General features: G+C 48.0%; 1 protein-coding gene across 9 annotated transcripts in view; it reads right to left on the bottom strand.

The window, feature by feature from the left end:
• The window catches only part of PTPRF (protein tyrosine phosphatase receptor type F), a 376,425-nt gene that overhangs the window by 35,242 nt on the left and 315,037 nt on the right, over nt 1-26,146 (bottom strand). For 4 of the 9 annotated variants that reach the window (XM_088060645.1, XM_088060644.1, XM_088060647.1 and 1 more), the window contains 9 exons: nt 24,672-24,865; nt 18,522-18,548; nt 16,192-16,309; nt 13,410-13,988; nt 12,686-12,783; nt 7,187-7,440; nt 6,399-6,489; nt 3,211-3,423; nt 45-199 (listed from right to left, as the gene is read on the bottom strand). In XM_088060645.1, the coding sequence (XP_087916771.1) occupies nt 45-199; nt 3,211-3,423; nt 6,399-6,489; nt 7,187-7,440; nt 12,686-12,783; nt 13,410-13,988; nt 16,192-16,309; nt 18,522-18,548; nt 24,672-24,865 (1,729 nt within the window). The remainder of the gene's footprint in view (nt 1-44; nt 200-3,210; nt 3,424-6,398; nt 6,490-7,186; nt 7,441-12,685; nt 12,784-13,409; nt 13,989-16,191; nt 16,310-18,521; nt 18,549-24,671; nt 24,866-26,146) is intronic. The other 5 variants (XM_088060649.1, XM_088060650.1, XM_088060646.1 and 2 more) reach the window with 3 other exon arrangements.

Raw genomic sequence — 26,146 nt, 5'->3', positions numbered from 1 at the left:
CTAGTGCTCATGCCGTAACTTCCATGTCCCAGACTGGATCTCACCTTTTGAAGAGAAGTATGGCAATGACAATGATGATGATTAATATCACAGCCAGGACAGGTCCCATCACCCACAGCATCTCTGGTTCATCCTGCTGCTTTGCTGATGCCACTTCCATCACGATCTCATCTGAGTAGGGGCTGGCTGCATATCTCTTCTGAACAGCACAGGCAGGAGAGGGAGAGAAAAGCAACATCCATTATGCTAAAGCAACAGCTACATCCCTGAAATGCTGAGGTTTCCCCTTGCTTCTGGCTAACAGAGAACACCCATGCTTCTCAAACCCCAGCAACATACCATGAGATACTCCCTCCCTTGGCATCAGTGGAGGTCATGCTGTGGCCACAGGTTCTGCCTGGCCTGACACATTCAGGGTGCCAGCAATTTTGCTGGTGTGAAACAGCTCCAGTGCCAGCAACTTCATGGCTGACAAACCTGACCTGGAGGTGCAAAATTGAACAAGCCCAGCTAAGAGCCACTTGCCAGCCCTGGATTCTCTTGGAGCCAAATCACAAGCTTTTGAATCCCAACCAATTGCACAAGGGAGCTGGCTGATGATTCCTTCCTAAGTGGTTTACAATACCTGCTGTGCTGATATCAACACATCTCTTCAGGATAGAGTTATATTAGGAAAACCCCTGCTGGGCGAGGCGTGTTTTCTTAAAGGAATGAAATGACAGGAACATTTTCTACCTGATGTCTTTGATAAACAGACCTTAGAAAGAGGCTCATTCTTACAGGTTCCTTTCCTTTCTGCTGTGTGGCAGTGCAGTGATTTATAACCTGAAGGGACAGCTTTCTAGCCCCACTAGCTAGATGGAATCAGCAGAAACCTGAACCCTTCCTGCAGAAAAATGACACTGCACCTGGTGTTCTGCTGCTGTTGCTAAGGCTTATGGAGCTGTGTTGCACCTTCACAGCACAGCGTTGCTGGGTCAGAAGAGTTAAATGCTGCAAAAACAAATCATTTCCCCCTATTAGAGAGGGCCAGAGCTGTATCAGTTCTGTGCCTGTGGCTTTTGAGCGGCACCTGCTGCCAGGCATTAAGGAGTCAGAAAGCTCTGCTCCTGCCATAGAAAGTTTCGTTCACAGAAGAGGTGCCTGTGGATCTATAAATCTCCTGCTTTAAGGTTGTAGTTTAAACATGCACTTCATGTCTTCACATATGTGAGGAGAAGAAAGGGAAAAATCAAGCCTGCTGGTGTCACACAAATGCACATCTTGATCTGCTCTCACAGGTGCCCTTGATCCCAGCCAGGCTGGTTTCAAACGTGGAGTACAGAAAATGGTCTTATCCAGGACATCCTTCTGGCACCACGCACTAGTTCAGCACCCTAGCAGCTCTCCTTGGATTTATCAGCAGAGGTGCCACTATCTGGGAAAGAAGTGTGGGGGGTGGTTGCCACTTTGTGAAACCTTTCAGCCCTATGAGACCTTATTTCAATAACTGAAATAGCTGCCAGCTCCTGGTTTAATTCTGTTCTAGAAGAAGTTTGCACAGGACCACTGGAAGCCATCAGACTGTTCCTATAACCCCGTGTCCAGTTCAAACAACAGGGCAGGGAGTCAGCTACAGCTCTGAACATGGCATAGATGCCTGTGACTCCTCTTGCTTGGGTAACTGGCTACTCTGTGAGGGAGGCAAAAATGCTTTAACTCCCCAAGAAGGTCAAGGTTCATCAGTGGTGCGGGAGGGAAGGAGCGCATGCTGATGTGTGCAGCAAGGTGTGACCATCTCCAAAGCTTTGTGCAAGGGGCAAAGATTCATATTTTTTTCAAACGCGCTTTGGAGATGTCGCCTTCCAAGGAAAGTCAGATGCAGAAGAGATCAGAAGGACTGTTATCTCAGTGGCATTTCCAAAGGCAGACTGAGATGCAGGTGAAAAACTGCTCCCAGAGACAGCGTTTCAACCACATTTCCTCTGCCTTTGAAGAAGGGCAATGTTATGCTCTCCTGCTGACACTAGAGACAGAGCAAGCAATTTCAGAGGAGCTGGGTGGGGGAGATAGTGCACAGCCTCGGATAGAGTGCCTCAAAATGAATGTGGATGTGATGCAGCAGGGGATGCAGAGAGGTGGTCTGTAGGAGCAGGGTATATAGGAGGTTTGTAGGAGTGCTACTGCTGGCTGGTGGCTTACTAGAGGGCTGTGGCAAGTCTGTGCTAGTGAGGAGATGATATAGTTGGGATCAACTAGTTAAGGTCACCTCTTCTTGAAAGGGATTGTCAGGATAGTGCATCTCAAGGCCTCTGCACTACCTTGTTGTTTATCTGTGACTCTTCTTCCCTCACTGGTGTGCACATCTTGCCACAAGAACACATGAGCTGGATGAGTAATGAAGAACTCAACCAGCCCTAATGAGCAAGCAAATGAGGCTGAGGAAGCCACAGCTTGGAATCCAACCAAAGGATTTGGTGCATCTCTATTATTTCCATTATTTACACACTGGCCACTGCTACTGCTGCCACCAGCATTCCTGCCCAGTGTTTACAGCTGGACATTGATGCCCAGGTCCTGCTGTGCTGCTCCTTGCTTACTGCATCAGCCTCTCCTGTGTCCAGGCCCGTGTGCTGCTGGCTTCTAGCAGGGACATGTGCAGGAGCAGAACCCCCACACAGCAGGGAAATGTTCACCTCTGCCCTGCTGATAAGCCACTGTGATGGGAGACAGGTTTGCTTTTCCAGATGTCATCTTGAAGTGAAATTCTGGGCAGAGAAGTGCCTTTGAGGGCAGGTTTGCAGGGGGAACATCCTGTTCACTGCAGAGTAGTAGCAGCAATTGCTGTGCAGGGTAGGATTTTGTGGACTGCTTTCTACAGACATTTACTTGAACCAAAGCAGAATGAGAACCCATCCCAACCGTGTGCCAAGCTCTGTTCTGAGCACAGCCCAGCAAACCACAACTGAGCTTGTGCAGAACACGTGTGCTGACAGTATCCTCCACTCTCATCTGTTATGTGGAACACACGGTGCCATTTCCCTCCAAAAACACCATTTATCAAGTCAATTCCCACGGCTGCCTCAGCTCGTTCAGGCCAGCGATGCAGCCTCCCTCCTCCCTTCAGAGAAAACTCTGTCATCCAGCCTTGCAGCAATTGCTCACCCTGCGTGCACTGAGCCCAGCTCAGCTCTGCTAAGACAGGGTGTGCTCCCCACACAAAGTCCTTACCGTGTCCCCATCCTCCAGCGAGGCCAGCACGAAGCAGCGATAGCTCAGGTCTTGAGACAGAGGCTTGTTGTAGAAACCTTTGTAGTTCTTCTCATCCCCCAGGGTGAAGGTCTCAGGCAGCACATCCACTTGAGCAGCAATGTAGGGTTTGAGTCTGTCTGCCTGGCGCCGCTGCCGCCTGCTCTGACTCCCCTGGCTTATGGCCTCCAGCAGCTGGGGACAAACAAGGTGCCATCACTATTGCTGACAGCATGACACTGCCTTACACTGTCACCTTACTGGCTGTAGCACTCAGTAGGGGTGAAGGGAAGGGAGGAGCAGATGACTGGGTTTGATTTGTATCTGTGGTACTAAGGAACCAGAAGCAAGTATCAGCCATTTAGGCATTGGTGGGGCACATGTCTGCAGAACCTCACTGCAAGAACCTCCACTAGGATCCCAACTTTGGAAGTGTCCTGAGTCTTGGGAAGCTGATGTGGTAAATGTTAGGGCTGAGACAGCCTGGCTGTGACTGTCCCCCTGAGTTATGTGTCCCAATGGGCTGTGAGGGAACCAAGCCATGTTCTGTGGCCCAGTTATTGGTCTGGACAGCAACTCACACTCTCTACAGACACTGGATGTGAATTACAGCTGATGCCAATGTTTAGGGAAAAAGTGACATTTGCTGTGTCCTTCCCTTCTGTCAGTGCCTCTGCATCTCACCTGCTGCTGTGTCAAAGGCAGAGCTTTGTTTAAACCACACAGAATGGTAACAGATTTCATGGAATGTTCAGAGTAAAAATAGCAAATGTCATAGTCACAATTTCATGAAAAAGGATATAATGCACAAAAATCCAACTGCACTGCTAAGAATGACTCTCGAATGTTTAAAGATCTCTTTTTCCAATGAATAAAAATGAACATCAAGTTTGGAAAAGAAATTCTAATTCAAAATGAAGAAGGACCGCTGAAATACATTTCACATAGAAATGTATCAATGCAACATTGTCAGGGCAGACAGGGAACATCAGAGGGGTAAGGACAGTGATGTACACACAAAGTCACGCTGCTGAGCTAGGCTTACTCCCCCTGAGGAGGAGAAGCTGGAGAAGAAACCCCTCACTCTTCCCCCTTCACAGTACATTCTTATCCTCTTATCAGTACTCACAGAGAAGTAATTTAGGAAAAACTATACCTTGTCATTATAGTACCACCAGAAAAAAAATTTAAGAAAATAAAAGAAGAGGCTTGAGAAATCTTAGTTGTTTCACAAATGTCATTCTAATCCTGAGGGGAAAAAGCAGGAAGTTTTTGGAGTGTGGAGTTTGCTTCTTATACCCATCTCTTGCATCAGGCTGAGATTACAGATCTCTGAGATTACTGAGCTCTTTGGGGCAGAAAGTGCAGCATATACACAAAACTACAGGGCTCCGGTTGTGGTTAAGGTTGCTGGAGGCTTCTGCCCCTTATACACATAATACACAGCAAAAGACCGTGAATCAGAAAACTGCTAGGCCTGTTCAGATCCTGAAAAGTTAGAAAATTAATATTGCCTGTGGAAAATTAATTCAGCTGTTTTATGTATGTGCATTCAGCTGCACCCTTGACTGCAGAGTCACAGACTATCTTTTCTGTAAGTCCCCTGCTTTCCTCAACAGACAGGACAGACAGTGCTTAATCAAAGAGTAGCTATTCCACATTTTGTTTTCTTCTTTGCATTATGCAGCCTGAGGCCTTGTTTATTGCTTACTATTCACATCCAGCTCTGAAGACAAAATTAATAATTTCCTCATGGGCTTTTCTATGGTGCTGATCACTATACTATTACAAGTACTTCACAAACATTAATGATCTTATCTTCCAAAGACCCATGAGTCAAGATAAAAGTGATTATCCCAATTTTACAGATGGAGAACAGAAACACTGCAACATTAATGTAAAAAATGTCCACTAAATTCGAATGTCAAACTGAAATGACATTAGCTTTTTTTTTTCAAGAAAACTTTGTATTTTCTTTATAGCATTGACTGTATCCAGCTCCTATTGACTTTCTCTGCAGCTAGGGATGCTTAGGCTTTGCAAATGAGAGCTCCAGGATCTCAAACTGAACACTCAAAAAAAGCACAATATACAAGACACTGGCTGCTAATGAAAATTTTGGCTTAAATCATTTGCCTGAGGCTGGATGAGACAGAGACAGAAACCAGTTCTTTCGATAGCTTTCAACCAACTAAAACTGAAAACCAAAGCAACCTTCCTCATGCTGGTCTCCTTTTTCTTGTGACATCTGCTATGCTGGAAAACTTCTGCAATGAAAACATGCAGGAGACCTGTGTGTGATGGTTCTCCATCACACAGCTGTGCTTCATTTGCAGAACAGAACCACAAATACACATTGTGGAGCTGGAACCTCACAAAAACGACTGTGTGATCATATAAATAAAGCCAAGGGCTGACTTACAGCTTCTAACTGTTTGTCATTTCTGAGTGCTTCAAGCTTGCAACTTTGTTCTCTTAATGGATCTTTCTGTGTGTTATTTCTTGGAATTTTTCCTTTACACTTTGGGAAGTGGTGTATGTGGTGTGTGTGGGGAAGAAAGAGCCCACAAAGCCCTTGTGTGGGAGTCTCCTGACACCTGCACATGTTTCATGCCTCGGGTGTCAGAGCACTGCTGGCAGAGGACAAGCTGCATCTTGGGGTAATGGCTGGTGAATGCTCAAAGCCTTTAACAAGCAGGTGTGAAGGGAGCTTTGCAGGGTTTGTTAGATACAAGAATGAACTCTTTATCTACACTGCAGGCTTAGGTCCTGTCCAGAGAGGGAAAAGCCTCCTGACAACAAAGCTTAATGAACTGAAACCAGTAATTTTCTCTCCTAGCTTGTTTTCATTATCAGCATGGTCATTTCATCTGAAAAAGGGCTGCAAGGACTGTATGACCTGTGACAGGATCTGTCCTGGCCAGAGCTCTGAGACACTCAAATGTGGTCTCCTAAGGTGGCCAATTCTGGGAGGTAGCTCCTCCTTACCTTCACCCAGCCTCCTTCCTACATGAAGAAAGGCTGAGTGGGCACCCACAAAACAGACCCCATCTCTGATGTGCAGCCGGCACCTGTGTTGCTGCATCCATGCTGCTGCCAGGAAGCCTGGGCAAAGTGCACTGGGCTGCTTGGGAATCACTTCCATCACAGCAGCTGCTGTAGGTTCCTACCTGGTCCAGCTCCATCTCATCTGGAGTCCGCCACCGAGCAGTCAGGGCGCTGGTGCTCTGGTCTGCTGGCACAACCACGATGTAGTACCACCTGGGAAGGAAGGAAACACAAGCATTGGACCCTGAGCCATCTCTCTGGCAGGTCACCAAATAATGTGTGCTGTATGACTCAAGCATGACCTACTCCTTTCTGTGCCCTTTAAGCAGCAAAAGGGCTCAGTAAGGAAAAGGCTGGCTTCCAGCTGCACCAAAGAAGAGAATACTGCCATTAGCACTCATTAGGATAATGAAGATCTACATACTGGGTTCCAGAGGGTGGTGTGGGAGCTGTGAGAAGGACATTTATATAATCGGATTGTAGCAAGAACCCTGGGGAAATTGTGCTTCAGCACAAGGATACCACAGTAACGAATAAGACTTCCATAAACTCGCTTTTTTAATCTCCTTGAGGCTTTAGGCATTATTTATTTAAAGGATATTATACAGTGTCAGAGAAAGTCCCTCCTGATCCTCAACTGTATTTATGCTGGTAGCATCTGGAGTATACCCAGCAGGGTGAGAGCAAACTGTCAGAGAATTGTCTTAATTTTATTACACATCAATATTTGCTCAGGAAGAGCCAAGACCGTGATCCCATGTTATGGGTAAATGCTTGCCTCTGTACCACAGCCTGCTTGGAAATTCACTCCCAGGTTACAAAATCCACATGTTGGCAAAGGTCTGCCCCACCTTTCTCTCCCCACCCCTAGCCCCCCACCCTGCCTTCGACACCCAGGCATGGCACCTACCGAACTGGCACAGTGGTCTGCACTTTGGGAAGAGCTAGTGTGAATTTTCCTTCCTGTATGTACTTGTTTGTGGCGATGGGTTTGCTTTGCAAGACATCAGGAGCAGTGCGGATTGAGACGAGGTGCTGGAGCCCCCCTGCGCTGCTCCCACGGTTCATCAGCACAAAAGAATAGTCCGTGTCTGGCTGGAGGTCACTGATGAGTTTCTTCATCGAGTGGCCGTCCACCTCCACACTCTGGCTATTGTACAGAATCTGAAACAGGAAAAGGACATGTTCATGCAGCTGACAGCTGCTGCTGCAAACTCACACTCAAAACAGCAGTGCTAGAGATGACAGTTTGGCTCTGGGCCCTCCCTCAGGTGGTTTGGCTACTTTATGCTTTGTAAACAGCCATAAATCTTCAGCTAAAGAGCAACCCCCAGCAGAGGGTGAGCTGTGCTCCCTGTGCCTCACAGTGATGGAGCAGAGAGGGGTCATCTCAGCCTGGGTGGCCAGGGCCAGCAGTGAGGCTGGTGGTGCCACATGCCCTGCTTCTCAGCACCTACTTGGGGGAGGAATCCAGATGGCTGTGCTTTGCCCCCGCGTGGAAATGAATGGGTCTTTGTTTCTTGTCTCACGAGGCTACAACACGCAATAGGCTTGAGGTGTAAAATCCTGCCTGCTTTAAATTGGTGTCACTCCCATGTCTACCAGCTGATGCCTGGCTGGATGCTTAATGCAGATCATTCCCCTCTCAGCAAGGTGACCGGGGGGGGGGTTACATGCCTCACCAATGATCTGACAAATCCGGCACAGGGCTCACAAATTGGTACCCAGAACGGCGGCTCTGCAGGTGTGACACCCTGTCGTCATGACAACAGATGCTGGCGCCACACAGCCGTGGGCAGGAGGTCGGAGCTGCTCTTCCCTGCCGTGCCTGCAGCAAGGGGCTGTGGGCAGGGCAGGGCAGAACTGCTGGTGGCTGGGGGCAGTGAGCAGCCCCCAAGCTCAGCTTCCTCTCGTGGACCCCTCAGCTAACAACACTTCTCAATGCCTTGTTGTCGACATGCAGGACCCCCACCTCCCCCCAGGCACAGCAGCCATGGACACTGCTGGATTAGCTGCACCCAACAGCCCATCTGCCCTGGGAACCTCGATCCTGATCCTGCTGGAACAGCTCCTTACCCCAAAACCTTGGGTGCTGCCTCTGTAAATCAAAAACTCACACAGTTCCCAGAGAGAGAGAGACAAATGGGGTGGAGACAGCTAGAGAGGCCATAGGTTGTGTCCCAGCTGTGAAAAATCAGCATATTTCTTTGCACCAGGTGATTGTCCAACACCTGGCAGGGGAGTGCTGGATTCCTGACAGTGGTGCAGAGACACAGCATGCCAAAAACTGTCAATGGCAGAGCTGGAGCATGTTAAACCATGCCAGAGACCACACGGTAAAATGTGCTTGTTTCAACAGTGGCCTTGAAAGAGAGAAGACAGCTCTGTGGAAGACTGATTACTTGAAATGATTTTTCACCAGCTGAGCCCACCATTCAGGCTGACTCCGGCAGCAAGGGAGGGACCAAACTTTCCTTCAAGTCCCCCTTTCAGCAGGTGGCTGAAATCTACAGAAAGCTGCCAGCTTTCTAGTACGAGGGCAGCTGATTAGCACTGCTCTAATGTTCAGTGTTGGAGCTGGAAGGGGAAGAGAGGTCCTGGAAAGAGATCTGAAGGACAGTGGAGCACAAGGACCTGGCTAGGCCCAGAATTTGCAGCTCAGCTTTTGTGTTATCCAAACAGCAATACCCACAGCATGCTTCAATCCTCTTCATGTCACTTTGCATGGAGGTCAGGATAGGAAAAGAGTTCCAGCTTTTTTGCTGAGAAAAGACTCCTAACAAGTAACACAGCAGCAGAGAGAAGCCAGCTATGGAGAAGAGATGCAACCAATCTCATTTGTTGATGTGCTTCAGTTTTCGGGAATGGACTGCAAAAGTAAGCACCAAGGAACTAAAGTAACAGGTTTGCAGGGACAAAAGGCCCTGCTGTTGCTCCACATGCATGAAGGGCTGTCAAAGGTAGCATAGTAGAACAGCCAGAGGGAATTGTTTTCTGTTGTGACTCCTTTTAATGGTACTCTCTCCTGGGCCTTAATCCCTTTCTCCAAAGACATGTACATCAGCTGGGTGCTAAAATGAGTGAAAAATCAAAATGAACAAATGCTTCTTGCAGCACTGGAATATCAGGTAAGTAGTTGCTCTGACACAGAAGTAGCCATACCGAAGAGAGGACTACTAGACTTTAAATCCAGCAGCTTTGCTGTCTGGACCAGCACCACCCCTTCCAAGACATTGCAACAGTACAGGTCTAGATACACCAGATGCCTGTAAGTCAGGGCGTGTCCTGGGGGAGCAGCCAGATTTCTCTTTCATGTGCTCACACAGAGATTTGAACAAAACCAAACTTCCAACACTAAAACCTACGCTGAAAGGACGAAAAGCCCAGACTTCTGCTGCCTCTTGGATTTCTCATTATGAATTCTTCCCCAATAAAGGCATCACCAAACGCTTCTCAGTGTGCTCTAGGGAAGACACCCACCAACTGCCTGCACATGAGCATGTGCTGGGGACACAGCCATTTTCCTAGAGCAAGAAGCAGAAAAGACGGTAAGCATTCAGTTCAGAGTTTTCCTGCTTGCTCTGCACTGTAATGGCCAGGACACAACCTCTGATTCAGAGCTGACACCAGATGATGATTTTTATTGCCATGCACAGGAATTTGCATGCAAGGACAGTGAAACTGGCATTTGCAATGCCTTCCTGAAGCATTCTCTGCCATCCCTCCTTTTCACAGCTGCTGCAGCAGTTCTGCGTCCCTTTACCTGCCACAACACACTGTCTTCTCAAATGTTATGCACCATTAGTTAAGCCCTTACACTAATGTAAGGGCTCAGAAACAGTCATTCATGTGCAGCTGGAAGATGCCCAGAAGCTCAAGCAGGAATGCTATTTAGAGGCTGCATCATGGCCCACTGGTAACTACCAGAGTCAGCAGCAAATCTGGCCCACGGGTTCTGAAGTGCCAAAGAGTGCTGACTAGCCCCCAGATTGCTGTAAAATGTCATCTGTGCTGCTCCTACTCACAGGGAAAGATTTGCAAAGCTAGGTGGGTCCAAATGTCACTGTTTAAGGTCTCATGCTTGATTTCAAGGCAGTACAGAATGTATTGAACTAAAAGATGAAAAGACACATAGTGTGCAACACTGGCAAAAATAACAACTCAATGGAGAAGTAGATGAGGCTGGAGTATTTGCAGGCAGAAGTAATTACTACATTCCATGGGACACACTGTGAGAAAGCACTGCCCAGCATTCTCAGGGGTTATTTCCAAAACTGTATCATTATAATTTTCAAAAGGTGCTGTTCCTTCTCCCCATTTCTAAAATACCTTGTAATGCTGCCTTTAACCAATATATCCTCTGTCCCACTCTTAAGGTGAAGAATGTGTCTTAGGAAATGCACTTTTCCCAAGGAGAAGGTTGTATCTATCTTGCGCTTTCCATGAAAGCTCCAGAACAACTTTTTGCAGGTGGAATAAGAAAAGGAATGGTGCCTCGGCTCCACCACAACCGCTGGGCAACATTTTACAAGGAATTTATCTCCTGGACCAGAATAAGCTGTGGAAATTCCCCAAAGAGATCTCAAAACTTCATTATTGATTTGGCAGCAATGAAAAATCTTGAGGTCTCAGTTCATTCTCTAATAAAAAAAAGCACCAGTCCTGCCTGTGCCTCACTATTCATTGTTGGAACAATATCTACTTTAATTAAATCTGTTAAAGTAGAATATGACACCCTTTGGGACATAGATTTAGCATGAGACTGTTTATCAAGTGTAGATAATACTAATTGTTCCCATGGAGATTTATCTGCTATGCTAGTTACAGTATTAGGCTCTGGCCTCAGCATTCCACGTGCCTGAATTAGAGGAGAGAGGTGAACCTTGTTTATAAAAACACAAAATCCTGAAGGTTAAGGATTTCTTTCAACTGGCACAATTCAACGAGTTACAGTTGACCCTCTTAAGCTCCTGGCCTTGACTCACGTGTGTCTGTGAGTCTGGGGATATTAATAAAAAGAAGGCACTGTTACAGAAATATCCCTGTAACACTCTGGTTTGCATGACTGCTCTTAAGTTAGCAAGTGGCTAATGCCATCTCCCCTGTCAGCTGAGGGCTAACCTGCAGCAGGGGCAGACCTGAGTCACCCTGAGATAGCAATCACAGTTATGCAGCTAGGAGTGGAGACAGATAGGGCATCAGCGTCACATCCCTGGCTCCTGACTACCTCCAACCACTTCATCCCTGTGTGGTAGTAATGCTCCAAGGGTCACACTCTCCCTTCCCAGCACTGTGCTGTCAGACAGCAATGTGGGCTTTGGGCCACAAGACAAGGCAAAACGAAGCACATTGGTTCTGCAGCAGAGTGCCAAGTAACAGGGCTCTGTGAAGTTCCTTGCAGCCAGATATCTGAACACTGATCCTAATGCGCCCTACATCTGGGAGAGCTTTGAATACCACAAGGTCTTCACAAAAGCCTTGTCTGCTTCAGCTAAACTGTATGTTAACAAGTGCCTGCTATTGATCAAGGTAATTCAGCTTCAGGGTTTAAACAAGGAGAGTTAGTAACAGGGAAGGGGAGGTGCTCACACACTTTGATGTGGATGTAGTTCAAGATTTCCCCTCATTTCCCTGGCTGTGGATCCCCCACAGCTCATGCAGGCCTTGTATTTGCACTTTAGGCACAGCATGGCAGGGGGCACATGCAAGGAGAAAGAGAAGTCACACTGCTTTCACCCTGGCACCTCTGCAGAAGCAGCAGATTGGTGCTGAGACTGGGAAGATTATCTTTGATGATGTGACATGTTGGAGTTGTTTCTTAATGGAGAGAAACTGCACTGAGATCTACACACTCCAGTCTTTTATCCATATAGGTGACAAGTACTGGGGGTCAGACAAGAGCAGGAAGGCAGCGTGATCAGTGTTGTCTGCACCCGCTGGATGACACCATATCCAGAACTGTACTGGTGAAAGGAGAGCAGCATTCCTGCAGAGTTCCCTCTGTCCTGACACATTTTGTGGTGCTCACACCTCTAAGACCTTCAGGAAGTTTGATGATGCTTCTTCCCTTCACTCCCTGATATTATGCATCTGCCCTGATGCTCTGAAATAACTCATGAGGGCAATATGGATGTTTGAGACAGGACACGTTGTAGAAAGAGTTATTATAACGTTTTATTCACTGGCTGGTTTTCAGACCACTTTGTCCTGCTAATTTCTTTTGATTAAATCAAATTTGTAACTTTTCACACCTCAGTTGCATGTCAGGCATCAGGACAAGCTTGTTTGACCATCGTCATGGAGCTGCAGTGGTGAGCCTGACCGACAGGACCCAGCTACTGATGCTGCCATCCACTGTCCTGCTCACTGCCACAGGTGGAGCTTCCTCTCCTCCAAATCCCTCTCTTACCTTAAAAGGCACTGCAGATTTATAGGAGTCAGGCACTTCCCAGCTCAGCAACACAGACGTTTTCATGACGGCATTGACACGGAAGTTCTTAGCAAACACTGAAATGAAAAACAAGGTATTTGAGCACTGTAAAGCCAAGTCAGGAGGGAGCCAGGTGGCAGCTCGACTCCAGGTCTCTTTGTCTAACTCAGCAGCAGAGGTCAAAGAGTTCAGCAACAGAGAAGTAAGAAATGAGGAGAAGAGAGCAGCAGCCTTTTACCAAGTCTACGGTCTCCAGAGGAGTTCTGCTTTTTGACTATACTTTTCAGCATCACGGAAAGGAAGTTGTAGGCTGAACTGCAGCCTTTCTCTGTCCCTACTCCACTCACACTCCCTCGGCCCTTCATCGTGATCAAACAGCAGTGTTATTCAGGTACTGGATCTGCAGATGATCCTATTCAGCCACCTGCTCTGGTTCAACCAAGAGCCTTTCATGCACAGATAAAACATCCAAGGGTGCCTGTGGATGCAATTAAGGTACCACCAACGCCCCTCTCCCCCTAAACGGCAACTTTAGAAAATCTTCACAGAGCCTTCCCCCACTGAACTAGTTTTAGACTAGGGAGCCACACAGTACCTGATCACAACAGTCAGAGCAGAGGGGAGCGAAGCCTCATGAACCAAAGCAAAGGTCCCTGTCCTGGAGGCAGAGCTTCCTGTTAGGGTTTGTTAGAGGGGCACTTACCTTGCTCTACAGGCATGGTCCGGGACTGGATGCTGGGGCTGAGTGGCCCAGCCCCCTTATTGGTGCGGGCCCTCACTTTGATGTCGTAAGTGGTATCAGGTTTCAAATTTGTCAAAGTGATACTCGTGTCCTTGGTGATGTTAACCAGGTCCTGCTGGCTATTTATGTCCCTGTATACCACTGTGTAGTTGACGATCTTGCCGTTCCTTTCTGCCAAGACCGGGGGATCCCAAGCAACTTCTGTGGTGGAAGTGGTGAGACCCACCACACGCAGGTTCTGGGGGAAGCCGCTTGGCACATCTTCGGCAGTTGTGATCTCCTTCTCAAACTCTTCTCCTGGGCCAGCTCTGTTCTTGGCAGACAACTTGAAGAGGTAGGTGGCCCCCTTGTGCAGGTTTGTCACTGTGTAGTGATGGTCTCTCTTCCCGAAGTCTATCGTGTTCATTTTTTCCTCATCCAGACGTCTGTACTGCAGCCGGTAACCCAGCAGCTCCCCTACCATCTCCTTGGGTGGGTGCCACTGGATGAGGGCTGTGTTCATGGCTGTCGTGCTAATCATCATGGTGGGCTTCCCCGGGACTGCAACATAAACACACAATGACCATCTATAGCCTGGAAGGAGGGGAAGGAAGGACCGCTTCTGTGCTGCTCAGTCCGTGAGGATTGAGGAAAGTGGGAAAGTTCAGACAACAGGGTGAAGAGGATGACAGACAATTCACAGGGATAGAGGCAGACTGACCCTAATCCGGTGGCGAGGGAAGCTAGAGCCAGCCAGCTCTTGGTTGCCATTTTCCCATGTGCTGCCATTTAAACCGGAAATAAATTCAGCCATATCCAGCCCCAAAATTCATCCCCTTTTACAGGAAACGTTTAAGGTACCTCAAAGCATCACATTTATCTCAGAGAAGATCTGAATCCTGTCCTCCCAATCAGTGGTCTTCAGACACTCCAGCCAGTGCACAGCACCAGGTCATGCTGGCCCTGATGCACTGTACCACAACAGACACCCCGAAGCCCGATTCCAGCGCCCTGGTCTGTCTGGAGGCAGACAAATTTCATCCTGAAACCTTGCAGTTTTACCATCTGCAGAGGCAGCGAGCAGAGCTGGGTGGGCTGTTTGCCATCAGAATATATTTTGGTTTAGTTGAGAAGTAGATTCGTGATGTCAGTGTCGATGTGAGAGGTGAACACAAGCGTTCCACAGGATTTTTGCTTACGCTGCACGAGTCAAGGGGTGTTGCCGTCACTGGTTAGGAACTGATGGCTTTAAATTGATGGTTTAATACCTTGATCTCCTTCAGTTAAAAAAAGGATGCGTCTTCACATCAGCTCAGATTTGTAAACAAATCAACTGATAGGGAAGATACTCAGAATCAAAGGCATGGGGCCAGAGAAATGGAAAAAAAAAAATATGTAGCCAAACCCAGTCAAATATCCTTGCAGTTTTTTGAAATGTATGAGCCCAAAGTCGAGCACAAGAGAAAACCGTATTTGCCAGAATTATGCCCCTCTTTTGCCATCAGAGGGCGACACCAACGCTCCCCTTTGAGGTCATGCCTGCAGTCGAGCCTGTACAAAGGCCCTGAAGGCAGTTTTGTAGGTATTTAAGAGATACAATTACATTCCCATTGCCAGTGCCATCCTCCTTGCACTCATAATACAATGTCTAACAGCAGCTAGTATTAAGGGACACAGTATTTTCAAAGCTGATTCCAAATATTAACCTTAAAATGTGCATCATAACACGGGAAGATCCACTGTGGTTTACAGTACAACACTGGGACGTTTAGGAAGCTCTTCCTGTTTATAGGACAGCTGTAGCAATTTGATGAACAGAAAATACATCATGGCAAGGCACCAGGGAGACAGCATTTGAGACTGTGACAGTGGAAACTACCTCTGGAGCTCCCCATATGCAGTGCAGAGGAGATAGCAAGCTGTTCCTTGTTTAAAAGCACCAGGAACAAACGCTCTCAGTTTGCACAAGCTGCATTCCCGTAATAACAAGTGGTAAATACTGTTCCTGTGGCTGGTGTGAGGAAGCAGCAGGATTACTGGTTGTAGGACAGGCTAGTGAGTGGACAAGACAGTGATAACTAGCTGGTACCAGTGCCAAAGGCAAGCTTGACCTCACCTGGAGGGAAGCGCCAGATGACTCCTGGGTGCCCCTGATCCAGGTGCAGGTACGATCTTACTGAGACAGCAGAACCAAACAGGCTGGGATCACCAGGACCTACAAGTTGTGTCTGCAGCATTTCTATGGCAGATTTGTTGCAGTCCAGGTTTTACCATGGCTCTAGGAACAGCCAGGCTCAGCTATGTAAGTAGCATCAATGGCAGAGGGGAGCTGAGAAACACCTCTTAGGAGCCCTCTGTGCCAGGGGCCCTTCCAGGCGGCACTGCAGTCACCACAGGAAGCAAGAAATGACACTTGCCTAAAGGAACAAGGTGAGGACAGGCCAGCACTCCAAAGCTGAGGGAGGGCCTGGACTTTCAGGCTTCCTCTTCCCAGGTCTCTGGACTATGCAGATGAGCTCAGACCCGTGAGTTTCACTGCTCTCTCACCAGCCCTGGTAGCGTCTCTCCATCTGTTTGCTGCACTTTGCTCAGGTGATCCAGTGGCAAAGCCTGTTAAGTATGGGCTGAAGATCACACGAGTTTGTACCTCTGCAGCATCTCCAACCCTCTTGCTTCCTCCTGGCTCTGGCCATACTCCCCACGCACCTCTTGGGAGGTTTTACCACCTAGCTACGAGGCTATGACACCTGTTCCCCACACTCACCTGCCCCTGTGGTGGTGATGACTTTGGGCTTGCTGCGGGCACCATCTCCTTTGGTGGTGTAGGCAGCAACTGTGACGGAGTAGGTGGTTTCTGGCAGCAGGCCTCCAATGACTGTCTCCTGGGAGTGCATTCACGAAGCAGAGAGGAGGCAAAGGAGAAGAGCAAAGACTTGTTACTGGAGTGAGCCAAAGGAAGGCACCAGGGTCAGTGTCTCCAACAGCAGCACACTGACAACACTCCCTGGCTCACACTCACGCATCGTGCTCAAACACACGCGTTGCACAGAGCCAGAACTGCTGCCACTCCAACACTCACCTTCCTCATTTCCACCCCTGCCTTTAACACTTGGCCTTTCCAGGGACCCACCAGCAACCCATGTCAGCAGCTGTGCTCTCCCACGGCTTCTGCCAAGAGGGAGATCTGATCCAGATATGGTCCTGTGTGAAAGCTAAGTAAGAGGACTATGGAGCTGTGAACCAGAGCAAAAGCAAGTTCACCTGGATGAGAATCTCTTGGGGGCTAATTCCAGGTTTTTAAAGTTGCCTCTTGCAGCAGAGCCGTGGGGAGCACAGGGAGGCAGAGCAGGGTGGGGGGCCCCGGGCAGGGAGCACCTGCAGCTCTAAGCATTGTGTTCTCCCTCCTTGCCAGGCACTGGGTTGTGGGGATGGGATAGGTCAGTGCAAGGCCCTGGCAAGACCTGGAGGGAAAACCTGCATCGTGGGAGGTCTGGGAGGGGGCGGACTCACGGGTACATCCTTGCATGCTCTGGCTTCCTCTGGGCAGGAGGAGGGCATGGCTCCACACTTCAATCTGAGATCAAAGAGAGGAGCACTGCTCCTCCCTCCTGGCCTCCAGCAGCAACGTGACTGGTGCCAAGCCTGGCTGGCCAGGCCTGCGAACGAGTGAGCACAGCGAGCTCAGCAGCTCGGGCAGGTACCCCTGAGCAGCATTCATCTGTGGGTGCAGTGGGAGTGTCTGGGCCATTAGCACTAATAACCCATTGGGTCAGGGAGCAAGAGATGAACGGGGGGTGGGGTTGGGGAAGCTTTTGGAAAGGAGGCAGAGGCTCCATGTTGGTTATTTACCCCTTCAGACAAGGAGAAGAGCAGATATGGAGAGGGTCAAGCTTGAGCTGCTGGGAACAGGCAGCATGGGCACTGTCAGAAGCTGCTCCAGGGGCCTGACACCTGCCCAGGGGCTCCTTGCCAGCTTGAGGGGTATGAGGGGTGCCTGTGGTTGCTCTCAGAGCTCAGCCACTCTCCCATCACTCACTCATACAAACACCCACGCTATTAAACCTACTGATTTCCAGTCATTGCTGCTGGTTCAGGATACCTGCCCAGGCTTACTCATCAAAATCACCACGTTACCATCGCAGAACCAGCCAGCCCAGAGAAGTATCAACAAGCACCAACAAGAACCCCGCCAAAATCACCGTGTGAACCAGAGTCCGATCCCACCTCCGCCCCTGCAGCAGATCGTGTGTGCGGGTGAGCGGACGCACAGTCCGATCGGTGCCAATGGACCCGCAGGGAAGCACTCTCACAAAACCTGCAGACTCTGAACGTCCCAAGAGAATTCACTCCTCCCAAACCCATGCAAAGAGAAATTCTCACGCAAAAGCATGCCACCGGGAGCAAAGCAAGCAAGCTGGGAGGAGGGGAGAGAGACGAGGGACGGATGAAAGAAGGTCTGATTGCATAATGCAAACACAGTGCTGTCATGACAAAGCCACTCCGAGCAAGAATGCTCCGTATAAAGCAGGAGGAGAAATGCATCGTGCTGGGGAAGCTCACAGTAGGGCACGTAATTGAATTGCTGACTCTAAAAAGGTCATTTTCTAGTTTGTTCCTCCAAATTTATATCTCAGAATTATATGGGGAAAAATTGAATTTAACTGTTGAAATGTGATTGTTTTCTTATGACTATCTGTGTTTCAACCAAAGGTCATGGTTGAGGGTGTAGGTTATTTCTCATGACTACGATCAATGTGGTTTAAAGATTCTGTATCTAATTTTACCACATAACTTGGTGGGCAAACTACTGCAGGATGAACCTCCTGAGTCGATCACTTGAACCTGCCTAAAACTGCACTGCAACAAGCTGGAAATACAGATTATAGGAAATGTCAATTGCTTTTCTGCATTTAGGAGCAATCTAAATGCCAGTTTTCTCTGGATTTGCTGCTTGCGGAAGGTTTCACAATGTAACTCTCCAGCCTCATTAAGGGAGTGAAAGGAATGTTTTGACAGTACTGTGTCTACAAAATTCACAAATCGATTTACCAAACCCCTCTCTTCCAACCTGGAATACACACAAGTGGTACTTACATGGTCGACGGAGTCCTCAGCTCTCCACTGACGAGGGAGAAAGGAAGGAGGAGAGAAAAATGGAGACACAGAATTTTAAGGGGCAAAATGTAGGAAAGGGATGACAATGACGACAACAGCAGGGGTTAGCAGAACTGGGTTGGGGGAATTACAACACTTATACACAGAGGGTCACTTGACACAGGCCGTGTCAAGGGAAGAAATGGCATAGAGCAACTTTTGACATGCCGCTAGCCTGCGCAATGAGTCTGAGATCATTCACACAAAAAAAGAGCTTCCTTCTCACTTGGGTGGAGAGGTCATCCCTTACTTTTTGTACTTTGCAGTACTTTCCCCTTCTGGCTTTGTTTGCATTTTCCTGCCTTTTCCATGAGCAGAAGCAGGAAGGGATAGGTTGTACCAGCTAGGTTCTGAGGGTGACTGCTGCCTACAAGTCACTCAACAGTTTTGTTGCCTAATCTCCAGTTTCTGTTCTAGTGATCCTCCAGCCACCATCTCTTGTTGAGAACCAAAGACTTCAACACACAAAACAGAGGCACTCTCTGCAGGGAAGCACCAATGCAGCATTTCTAGAGCTTCTTTTTTTCTGTATTGTTTGCAACAAAGTGCTCTGGGGACTTCAGAAAACTGAAAACATCTGTCATCAACAGTGCAAGAGAAGCTGAGATCTCACACAGAGCTTCACACTAAGTGCTCCTCTCCACACTGGTTTGTGGCTTGGAGAGAGGTTCAAACTTGTGCAGGTACTGAGGAAACACTTCTCACTCCCAATTACACAACACCAAATGGCAAATGCTATTTGGCAATAGCTGCCCTGCAGGGAAAGCTTCTACACAAACTATTTCCCACCAAAAGCTCCCATGGATTCCTGGCCATGGCAGTTCAACACGGGCTCTGAACTCTTCTGGCTGGATTTGGGGTTGTAAGGCATCAAAGCTGCATTGGGATGGTGAGACAGTAGAGCCTGGCTGCTGCCATGCATGCCCGCAGCAGTGTTCTTTGTGGTTGGTGCACCAAAGGAAGGCTTGAAGAGATCACACAGAACTCTCTCAGCCAAGGTGATGTGTTACAGCTCACGTTACTAAATCTGCCTGGAGGAAGCACCAGTCCATGGGTTCAAGCACAGAGATGAAAGTGAAGATAGGTATTATTGCCCCTGATTCACAGTGTGAGCCCTGGCAAACCTTGCTTCGCAGCCTGACCTGCCAGCTGTGAAACTGCTCATATACCAACTTCCTCAGGACCCTGGGAAGCTCAGCTAACACTGCTGGAGTGTTTGGGAACCTGCAAGTGCAAAAGAAGCACTAAACTGCATCAAAGATACAAGTTGCCTTTTGAACTCAGGCTATTTGAAGTGGCTTTCGAAGGCTGCAGCCTATCACAGTGGCATAATACTCACCTCAGCAGTAAAATACATGACATACTTTCAAAATATTTGCTAGTTTAGTCTCTAAATTCAGAGAGAAGAAGGTGTTGGAGAAACGTTCCTCTAAGATTTTATTATAGCTTACTTATTAGATGCCATGAGACTGCAGTAAAATTATCCCCTAAACCATCTTAACAGTAAATTTCAGCAAAGAGGGCAAGTTGCCCCTAAATACTTTCTATAAAGCCAAGACCCTCGCTAAGTATCGTGCTGACTAAAGGCTCTCTTTCCACACACATCTCAGTGCTATTTCCACTGTTGCACAGTTAGCTGAACCCAGGTCATTGCTCTTTATGTCCCACCTGTGCAGCCAGCCCAGGCCATGGTCAACAGCCACACACTCCACCCTGCTGATCTAAAAGCTGGCAGAAGTGCTGCCACAGGAAGGATCCCAGGCCTGGTACTCACTTTTACAAAAGCATGTCCCTAATGGGTGAAAGCCAGGTGGTTGGGAACACCCCAGCCTGCCTCCATGAATACAGAAGCAGAATGTGACACCTCACTGCAAAAGGAACAGCAGAGCGGAGCTGGGCTCAGGAGGCCTTCTACGCCATAGCAGGAAGTTTATCATGCCCTAGGATTTTAAACCAAGTGTTTAATGTTCAAACTCTGTTTGCTCTAATGTTTCAGTGGACTTTAATCTTGCATTAGATCAGAGTGCAAAGAAATGCCTTGAGATCTGTGCTGGAGTAACAACTGAAAAACCAGGCCTGCATAAATACCTTGGTATAAATTCAGTTTCATTACGAAAATTTAATCTACAGATCAAAACACTTCCTTCCTTAAACTAGCTCAATTGCTTCTTAACTGTTTAAGGTTGGTCAGTAAGACAAATTGATGTGAAAAGCCCAGGAGCAGTCATAAAAAGAGCTGAGAGAGGGCTGTGTGCATGAGGCCCGATGGCTCTGCGAAGTGCTAAAGCTAACAGTGTGTATTTATGGCAGCTGCAATGCTTTAATGTTTCATTTTACACTTCAACACAGCATAGTCATGTCTCACCAGGGAATGTCTGTTTTCCCTGACCAAGGCTCTTGCAGAAGACAGATTCAAGCTCTCAACAGTCCCAGCTATGGGAAGGCAATATTGGTTTTCCTGCAGATTCCTCTCCTTTCTGCTTCAGTCACTGTGGTGCCACAGTGTAACTTCTGACATAAGCTCAGGTACTCAGTCAGTGAGATGCAGATGGGTCTGAGGGTATCAGAACTTCATCTTGGTCCTTTAGCTTAATGCCTCTTGGATGATGCCTTACAGTTTTGTTCCATTTAAAAAGCAGAGAACATCCCACCTCCATGCCAGACTCTCACCTAGACAAGTATACATACATGTATGAGATGTTCCAAGTACTTTCAGAGAAAGGTCCTTGACTATCATGCAATGAAGAGGGAGGCTATAAATTCCTCTGTGTTGTGCCTGGGGTAGATACTGCCCGGGGAGAATTTAAGTCTCTGCTTTCTATTTTGATCTCAATCCAACAGCTTGAAGTGATCGCCATTTCTTCCTCCTGCTCCTCTGGAGCAAGCTGGTGGAACGTGCACTCAGTTTGTGTGCTGGCTGGTGAAAGTGCTGCTTTCAAAGACCACACCACCCTCCTGTGAGCCTGCAGCCCTTCTTATGGGTGGCACATACCTTTCCTGTGCCATGACTCTGCACAGCAGGAGTGCAGGTGGCAGGAATCTCTTCACAAAGCCTGACCTCCGTGTAGCCAGCTGTCCCCAGCCAGCCCCACAAAGTTGTTTGGGCAGGCTGGATCTACAGGGATGAAGGGGTTCAAGCCCTCTGCCCCTCCTAACATGCAACAGCTGCCCAGAGACTGGAGACCAAGGAAATGAGGTGGGCCCTGCCTGCCCCTGTCAATATTAATGCTTGTGTCCCATGGCCCTGCTATCCCTTGCTCCCTTGAGCTGGTGAGGACTTGAAGTAGTGATGGAGTGCAGCTCCTGCAGTGGGCTCCTTTCAAAAGCTCTCTTGGTGGTGCTTGGATGTGCTTTATGCAAGACCCAGGGCACAGAGATGAATCTTCTGCCATCACCCACCACGGGACCCAGCTGAGCCATGACAGGCACGGCCCAGGCAAGAGGTGCTGCAGGTACCTGATCCAGCTCTGCAGCTGCACACACCCCAGGAGCTCCTCCACAGGGTAGGGTCACATTTGCTTGTCCATCAGGCTGTCAGTAGGAGGTGAGAGCTCAGACTGGAAGGCACACAGAATCCTGACAGAGGTAATCAGTCACAAGCACAGCCACAGAGGGGAGGGAGAGGCCTCAGCTCCATCACAGGACCTTCTTAACAACTGATTACTCTGCCCAGGCAGGAGGCTGTAAAATAAAATCTCTCCAGCACCAGGGCCCTCACGTCTCTGCTGATGTTTTAGTCCTTTCCGCTCAAACGGTTTTGAAAGCTCAGAATCCATATTATCTGCATAGCTAACATCTCCGTTCCCTTACCGTCTTCCTTTCATCTTCGTTTACTCTCTTTCCATTTCTCATCTTCAATAAGGAAAAATCATGAGTCAGCTTTAGTATCAGTGTCTTCACACTGCCTGCAGGAAGCAGATTATGTGGTACATGCCTACTCAAATCAGCAGACAGCCTAGCAAGGCAGGAGCAGAGGCTCTGCCTACCTGTCCAGGACTTTCTTCTCTGACCCAAAGATTTTCAATCTGTTTAATTTTCTCCCTGTGCACTGGTTTAAATGCTTGTGAGTGTTTATGAGTACTGAACTGTGGCCATCTTTATCTTATGACCTTCAGGGCCAGGTTTTCCAGTGTATCTTTTTGTTTTCTTTCATAGAAAATAACTCTTCCAGGACTACTCGTAAAAGTTTCATCTAGCTGTTTGCAAAGACACGCACTGCTGTACTGAAAGATGGCAGCTCTTACAGGGTTCTTCAGCATCTGGAACAGATGTATTTCATCACAAGCACAGGTCATGCCTGGCTTCTCACTCTTTTGGGAAATAGAGATCTCTTCTGCCAAGTCAGTGAAACCTCTTCCCTGCAGGGCTGTCATTAGCTTATCCCAAGAGTGACATGACTCTTTCAGAGTAGTCGCTTCTCTGCAACTATCATTTTCACTTCCACCCAAAAATTACAGTGGATGAGTTCAGCACCATACACAGCAGGAAAAAATATCACAGAATTCAAGAACTTTCCCACATAAATTCACCAAATATAGAAGACTGGCAAGTGGCTTGACAGGCCAGGAAACTTCTAGGAGCTTGCCTCCTTGATATACACATTCAAACTAATGCAAAATCCAGCACTCCTTCAAAAGTTTCTGGCTCTGGCATCCTCATTCTACACATCAGCATGGGATTTCTCTCTCTGAAATGTATGAGTAAGGAATGAAAGCAGAACTGGCTGGGCAAGCATAAAATATTTGAAAACACCAAGAAGAAAAACATTGCCAACTTCGCCCACCTACACTTGGGACCAACCCATTAACTCCAAACTCCAGCTGAACAACACAGAGGATTATATTCTCCTGGAATAAGTAAAGGGCAGGAAGTAGCTTCTCCAACTATTAAAAAGCAACATCTGAAACATAAACAGAGATGTGCCCCAGACAACACTGCAAGGACCCTCAAAGTCTTTTCTCTCTTTAAAGTTTTCCCTCCCACATTATTACTGAGTTTTATCCTTCAGAGTATGAATGGGGAGTAAAGCTGCCTCTGTGCACTGAACTCCCCACTGACAAACGCATAAATGATTCACAGCTGCATTCAGGAGACAGATCAATTAATCGTTGCAGCTCTCCAGTATTTATACTGGGCATCATTCAAGCAAGCCAGCTCTGAATCGATTCCTCGTTGCTACCAACAGCAGCAGATCCTGTTCTTCATTTATATGATTATCTTAGTTGAGAACAGCGTGGGTCATCCAGGATAAAGGACCCCTGCTCCAAAGAAGGCTTGTATTTCATTGCACACGGGGCACCATAAACTTCCTCGGACTTTGGGAAAGAGGCAACTGCGCATTCCTGGGCTGTGCAGTGCACAGCCATGCCTGGAGCAGTGCGTGGGAAGAGGGCTGCAGCTCACAGCCAGTGAGGTATCCAGGAGATTGCCTAAGTATGAACAGATTGTTGCACGGGGATTGCAGAGGACAAAGTCATTTACAGGGGATGTGGGCCATCACCTCATTTTCTTTCTTCCTCCCCAGCCTTTCCCAGACTAAGTTTGGTTTCAAGAAGCAATGCAGAAGCAGGAAGGAGGGGAGGCTTTGCTGAGCCAGAAGTGCTGTTCTGCCTGGCATGCTGTGCCCACACAGGGGTGCAGAGCCACCCCTGTGGCCCACAAGCAGGCAGCACCCAAGTGGATGCTATCAAGAAAGATGCTCTGCCCTAAACATCATCAGCATCACAAAGGAAACAGACTCAGGGCTTATTTAAAACTTTCTGACCATTTATAAACGGACTGGCAAAGCTCAGTTTGCTCCAGCTGCAGTCTGCACAGGATGTGGCAGGCAGAGAGGTACATATCAGAGAAGGGGTAAGAGAGGAACATCATCCAAAACATCATCTTTTCTACAGTAATCCTTTCCTGATTAAACCTTTTACCCATGTTTAAGCTACAGCTTAAGGATAAACTGTTTGCCTTGCTCAGGCAGGCTGAGTCCCACGCTCTGAAGCTGCAAGAGGAGGCCAAGAAATGCTTGGATCCAGCCAGCCTGCCCTCTGCAGAGAGGGAAGGTGTCATGCCCACTATCTGGTGGTCCCCACACTGTACCTGTGCTTCTGACAGCATGACGTCCTTGATCACTGGCTGCCCTCGGGGCTCGTTGTTTTCCAGCTTCACATAGGTAACCTGATACCCTCGGATCTGCCCATGCTGCTTGTTGGAGATGGGCAGCTTCCAGCTCACCCGGATGGCAGTCGAATTCACAGACTCCACCTCCACCTTTCGCGGTGGGGCGCTGGGCACTGCAACACACACGGGACAACAGTTAGCAGGTACCACACATTCACTGTCACTACCTCTCACTCCTTTGCTACCTTCCCCCCACCTCACTGCCAGGATGGCCCCATATGAGCTTCCTGTGCCTGCCCAGGACATCACACTGCAGTCTTGCAGCATGACCACAGCCCTGACCCCTTCCCTTTTGCTACTCTCAGCAGGAAAGAGCACACTTGTAATACACAGGAGCACCCCTAACAAAAGTAATTGTGCTGAATCAGACCCATTGTCCACCTATCCCTCACATCTCCAGCAGTAGGGGAGCAAGGAGGAATACAAGAATACAGAAGAATATAAAGAACACAGTGACCCCCTGCAGCTCAGGGTACCCTAGGGCACAAGCAGGGGTTTTAAAGCTTTATTTCCATCTTGCCTGACACAACACTTCCTCTCAGACCCATCTAAACGCAGTCCAAGAGCCCCAGGTAGCACGACTGGGTGTTGAGTCTGTTCTGCAGAGCCCTGGTACCTGCCACCAGCCAGAGCACACACGTGCTCTTCCCCTGTGACAGGGAGAGGTTAATGAGGGGGAAAAGCACCATCCTAAAACAATAACCCAGAGCTCAGAGACAGCAGTCACTGAACTCAGCCAGATAAAGGGGCCTGTGGGGATTGTGACAGCTCTGGGGACTGTATTTCATGCATGGCTAGCTGAATGCTTTTTGATAATAAAATGAAAAATTACACTGCCCAGAAAATATCAATTTTCTTGCAAGGTGAGGCCCGTTTAAAAATGTATTTATACCCTATTTACCATTTGGAAAAATTACCTCGTTATTATATTTTGCTCTTGCATTGACTGTGACAAAAATGTCAATTCTAAAAAATTAGCTTCTCAGTTGCTCCTGGAAAACTCCTTCTGGCTGAAGCAGCTGGGAGTAGAGGTGTGCACTTTGTGGAGGATACTGATGCTACCCAAGTGCCCAGTACCAAGTGAAGGACCTGGGCTTCATCCTATCACCTCATCTGCAGAACCCTTTTCACCTTCCATCGCCCTGGGAAAATTTGGAGGTTTGGAACCTCCTATGACCCAATTCTCAACACAGCAAGAAACCAGTATTAGATAATTAGGGATGGATACCTGACAAGAAGACGTAATGAGTATTGCTATTTCAACCAACTAAATGGGAAGAAACAGCTACCCAGCAGGTAAGCACAGTTTTTAAGCTGCAGGGCAATTCATTATTTTTCCCCAGATGTCCTTTGTAATTGTAGATAATTTAATAAAATAGAGAAAGGAGGAACGG

Source organism: Pseudopodoces humilis, chromosome 10, assembly GCF_049639895.1.
Source record: "Pseudopodoces humilis isolate 2021_Gansu_Grassland_sample_001 chromosome 10, ASM4963989v1, whole genome shotgun sequence".
Lineage (NCBI taxonomy): Eukaryota > Metazoa > Chordata > Aves > Passeriformes > Paridae > Pseudopodoces > Pseudopodoces humilis.
Note: the sequence above shows the minus strand (reverse complement) of the source record. Positions and strands in the feature narration are given on the sequence as shown.